Here is a 5,144-nt window from a genome sequence, read left to right as displayed (position 1 = left end):
AAAGTGAAGGAAAACCCCTATTAAGCTGCAAACCTTTAATTCACCCTCAGAAAAAAAAATTCCCAAGATCATCCCCTATAAATCCTCAAACCCCATTTCCAGACAGCCTGCCTAAAATTGTTTCCAAGGAAGAGAATGATTTTCGAAAATGACGTCTGCCTCCCACCCTCCTCACGCCGGGAGCACGGAGGGCGTGCACACCCAGAGGGCGGCGCTGCACGTGTCGAAGCAGCACCTCTCCGACGGCCCGCAGGAGGAGTCGTTGAGGCACGTCTTCGGGGCACTCCTGCTGGCGGCGCAGTCCTTCCTCAGGGTCGGGCAGGAACCGGCGTGGACTGGAGGGAAAAGGAAAACGGCTCATGGTAATAACTTCGTTCTTGTGTAAACAGCGTGTTTTGTATTCTTTAGTGTTTAGTTTATTTTTATTTAAGAGTTATGTTTGGAGTCTTATCTTTGTATCTGAAGTCGAAAATGTCATCGCTACTCCATTACATTATTCAAAATGAGAACAGATTCTTAAAATACAATTTGTTTTATTTCCGTGAATATTTTTTGCATAAAAAGCAAACCTATATAAAGGACACTGCCCTTTATGATAAAGTAGTAATCTGAATGCATCTATTTTCCCCGACCACAAAAAGGATAATCCTCCGTCTAATCGCGAACCTGACTCACACCACAAAGGAACATGACGTCAGAGCAGAGGCGGCGACGTACCTGCCCCTTTGCCGGTGAGGTGGACGATGAACCCCGTCAGGCCGGAAGACCCGACCATGCCGGACCCGGACCTCTGGCCGAGCGAGGAGGGCCTCTTGACCCCGTGGGACGCGTAACCCGAGGACGACCCGGAAGCTCGGCCGCTCGAGGAGAAGGCGAAGAGGGATCCCTGGGAGCCGGACGCCGAGAAGTGGGCGCCGGCCTGGGAGTCATGGCTGCCGCTGGAGGAGGACGGGTTGCCTGTGGCTGCGTTGCGGTTGGCTGAGGATGAAAACTGGATGCTCGAGTCGGACTTGAGCTGGCCGTCTGTGGTTGAGTCGTATCTGTCGAAGGACGAGGATTGGTTTTCTGCTGCTGAGTCGGTGCTGCCAAGGACTCGACTATTAATCGATGTGAATTGTGTGTTCGTTGAGTCAAAGTTGCTAGACTGAGAAAACGGATTGGGTGTAGAGGAAGACTGGTTGTCATAATCATCAGATGAAGAGTATTCATCGTCTGTTGATGAGAACTGGTTGACCGATGACAAAAATTGGTTGTCTGCAGTTGAGTCCGATGAGAATTGATTGTCTACTTCATGGTTGTCAAAGGAAGAAAATTGATTAGTTGTGGATGATAACTGGTGTCCTGTCGACGAAAATTCGTTGTCTAAAGCTGGGCCATCATAATCGGCAGAGGATGAAAACTGGCTGTCTACAGGTGAATCATAGTCATCTGATGAAAACTGGTTGGAAGCGGAAGAAAACTGACTTCCTGTTGACAAAAACTGGTTGTCTCCAGTCGAAAATTGGTTAACTGTGTCCGAGTTAATGTTGTCAGACGATAATTGACTTTCGTCTGTGGAAAATTGGTTGCTTGCTGACAGAAAATGGTCGGCTGACGAAGTTTGGTCAGAATCATGGTCAACAGTAGGTGAAAATAGATCTTTGTCGTCTGTATAGCTGTCTGTTGGCAGAAGTGGGTTATTTGATTCGGTTCCATGGCTATCTAGAGCATGAATGTTAACAGAAGAGAATTGGTCATTCGTAAGTGAGTCATGATCATTCACATCAAAATTTTGCGAATCAGTAGATAAAAAGTCAAAAGGTGTAGCTGCTCCTTGGACTCCTGTAGTTAAATCTTGACTGTCAACAAGTAAGTCATAGTCATCATCGACTGATGAACCAAACTTGATAAAAGCTGTACTATGAATACCGGTGGCTGGATCTTGGTTATCAATGATTAACCCACGGTTGTTGCCAGATGATAAACCATGATTTGCAGTGGCTGAATCTCTTTCAGTGTCTTCGTGGAATTCTCCAGTTCCCAAAGTTACTCTGTTGACATTACTCTGATTTGAATCCGATGTCGCAGAAGTTGTAATATCTAATGGAAGTCCAAAGGATGGTTCTGTTGTACTAGGACCATGAGTTTCATAATTGTGTCCAGACTGTGATTCTTCTCTGCCATGTTGCAAATCATGGGCTAAATGTTGCCCTCCAGTAGCAGAACCATGGGTGTCACCGCGATGGCCCTGGCTTGAATCTAGCGAATTTGGAAGAATATCGTCGACTCTAAGGTTGAAATCACCAGAATGTTCCTGCACATCAGAAACAGAAGTAAAGGTACCCTGGTGGATGCCAAGTGCTGCTTCTTGTGTGTCGTAATCAGTACTGGCACCTGGGAGGTCAGTCTGGAAACTCTGATCCTCAGTAGTAATAGAAGGACCGAGAGCAGCAGAATGGAGGCCAAAGGATCCCAGCGTTTCCACAGGAGAGTTGTGAATACTACTTTGCTCGTCTCCAATTTGAACACTGGAAGAGGTATCTGACACGAAATCAGAACCTGACGCCAATTCTCTTGTGCCATGGGTGCCTGATTTTAATGCATGTATATTAACAGAAGCATCAGAGATCCCAGAATGTGTGTTAGGTTGTTCACTGTAGGAAGATTCCTGGGTATCATAGTTTTGATTACTAGAGAAGCCAGCATTAAACTGGAATTCAGGTGCTGATGTCTCTGAATCACTCAATGAAAAATCAGATTGAACACCAGAAGAGGGTACTTCGGCCTGCACTGAAGAATCGCTTGTTCCTAACTTAAATTCAGTTGATGGCAATTGACTTTCTGGTGCAGGAAGATTGCCAGCAGATGAAGGAAAAGGTGGGAATGCTGGCTTTGTTACTATAGGGGAAGTAGACAAGAACGTAGTGGAGTCATCATTATGATAACATAATCAAACTGGGAAGCAGATGGTGAAGCTGGTACGTCACTTGAGATTGGTGCTTGAGTGCTAGAGAAGAAACTGTTAGTGGCACTTTCATATTCACTTGATGATCCAATGTTTGAATTGGAACTGCCTGTGCCTGCTGCAGATCCATCGGTGGCACTTGCAAAAGTATTTGTGTTGGTTGGGAAGCCAAAGCTAGAAGCTTGAGTGGTGTGTTGGAGTCCGAATGAAGTTTCCTGGTTTCCGGCATCAAAAACATCAGTTTTTAGCAGAAATTCAGGTGTCTGAGCCTTATTTGCTTGCTGAAAATTCAAAAAGTCTGTAGTAATAGCACCTGAATCTTCAGTCTCACTTTGATAATCGAATGACGGTTGCTGTAAGCCAGTTGATGAAGTGTCTTGGGTTGACTGGAAATCATATTCTATACCTTCAGTCCTGGAAAGGGAATCTTGGGACTGTTGAGCATCATTCAAGCCGTGTTTGTCATTATGGTGTCTCTGTGGTTCAGCTTCAAGTTGAACAGAGGAATCCTGTGTCCCAACAGAGTGATCAAAATAATCCCTCTGAAATCCATCTAAAGGTAAATCGAGATCACTAGGAGTGACAGGAGTGACAGCCTCCTGAGTATCAGGCTGAAAACTCACAGTGCTCGTCTGGAAATGAAACGACGCAAAACCAAAATCGTTGTTACTTTGCAATTCTTGAGTATTTGCTGGTAATGTGTCCTGACCAGAAAGTAATCCATGAGCACCAGCTGTTGATATTTTTGGGCCGGGCGGTGTGTCCAGTTGTTGTGGTGTTTGGCCGGAAGCAAAGTTGGTAGATTTCACATCGGTCTCGTCTTCAAAATGATGATGAGAAAATGACTTGTGAGTACTATCTTCTGGAGCAAAGGTTGTGGACTGAAAATACACAGTGGACTCAGTTGCACTCGACACAGGGTTATCAGTGGTAAAATGGACACCAACACTTGATGGAGTAACCGTATGTAGGTTAGTCGTGGTGGCGGTGAATGGTGGAGAATCTTGTTTGTTTACCGGAGCCCCAGAGCCATCGGGTCTAATACCGGCAGAAGAAACACCAGAAGTGGACTGAGACCCTGGGCTTCCATGTGCGTGTGAGAGAGACCCTTGGCTGTTGGCAGGAGAGAGCTGCGTGCTAGACGACGCTCCCTCGTTTCCGACAGAGGATCCCTGAGCGCCGGGGACGGGCACGCGACCCCCGGCGAAGAGCGAGTGGAAATCAAAGGAGGGCGCTTGGCCTCCGGCGTGAAAATCGAAGGGGAATTTGCTTCCGCTGTTTCCAAAGAAAGCGGCCCCGCCCTTGGAATTATCTCCAGAGAAAAACCTGAGACAGAAATATTACTCATGATAAACGTGGATTATTAAAAATAATTATAGATATAATTCACGATTATTTTTTAATAAAGTCCAACAGTGACCCTTAACTTGAGCTTCTAGGTATGACAGATTATTTCTGTAGTTGATATTTATGTAAAGTAAATCTATACATTAGACGCTATTCACAATTCAGATGCTCAAGCATATACTAATCAATAATCACTTCACATGTATTAATCAGCACCAGAGGCTCTGCTAATCAAACTTCCCACGAAAGCCCATCAAAACCCACCCGGAGAAGGACGAGGAAGACGAGTGGTCCGCCGAGGAAGAGGACGAGTTGGAGGAAGAGTGACTGAAGCTGAAGCCGTTGCCGGTGGAGGTGTAGTTGCCCGAGGCGGAGTTCTGGTTGGAGGACGAGGAGGAGTTGGACGAGGTGGAGTTGGAGTGGAAGGAGAAGCCGGGCGCGGGGTGTGGCAGCTTCTCCTTGTGCGGGAAAGTCGGCCAGGCGGAGCACGCTGCCACCAACGCCAGGGTCAGGGTGCCCACGCGCACTGCGGACCACACCGGGCATGACGCTTGCACGATTTTATTGAATGAACGGACACGCTTTGGCGTAAATGTCACGAGCGTAATAAATACATCCTATTTTCTAAATGCATTAGGGTATTTAGTTAATAAGAATCTTATAAGACGGCAATGAATATGATGAACAATACAGTGGGTGTCAAGCTCAGAGAATTGAAATGCAAATTGGTAGTAAAACGAGGTAAAATTCTAATATTTGTGAGAGGGAGGCTCAGGTGGGGTTTGATGTATGACGTAATCTTACCGTAATGGAGAAACCAATAAAAGAAAACCAGGTATTTTTCATACGTGGA

At 46.1% G+C, this 5,144-nt stretch overlaps 1 protein-coding gene across 1 annotated transcript in view; it reads right to left on the bottom strand.

Moving 5' to 3' along the window:
- Positions 1–20: 20 nt before the first annotated feature.
- LOC119587047 (hornerin-like) overlaps positions 21–5,144 on the bottom strand; it is a 7,589-nt gene continuing 2,465 nt past the window's right edge. The window contains 4 exon segments of the mRNA XM_037935794.1: positions 21–335; positions 718–2,925; positions 2,928–4,270; positions 4,556–4,817. Coding sequence (XP_037791722.1) covers positions 172–335; positions 718–2,925; positions 2,928–4,270; positions 4,556–4,817 — 3,977 coding nt within the window. The 3' untranslated portion in view covers positions 21–171.

This window comes from Penaeus monodon, chromosome 22, assembly GCF_015228065.2.
Source record: "Penaeus monodon isolate SGIC_2016 chromosome 22, NSTDA_Pmon_1, whole genome shotgun sequence".
NCBI lineage: Eukaryota > Metazoa > Arthropoda > Malacostraca > Decapoda > Penaeidae > Penaeus > Penaeus monodon.
This window is presented reverse-complemented; position numbering and strand designations above follow the sequence as displayed.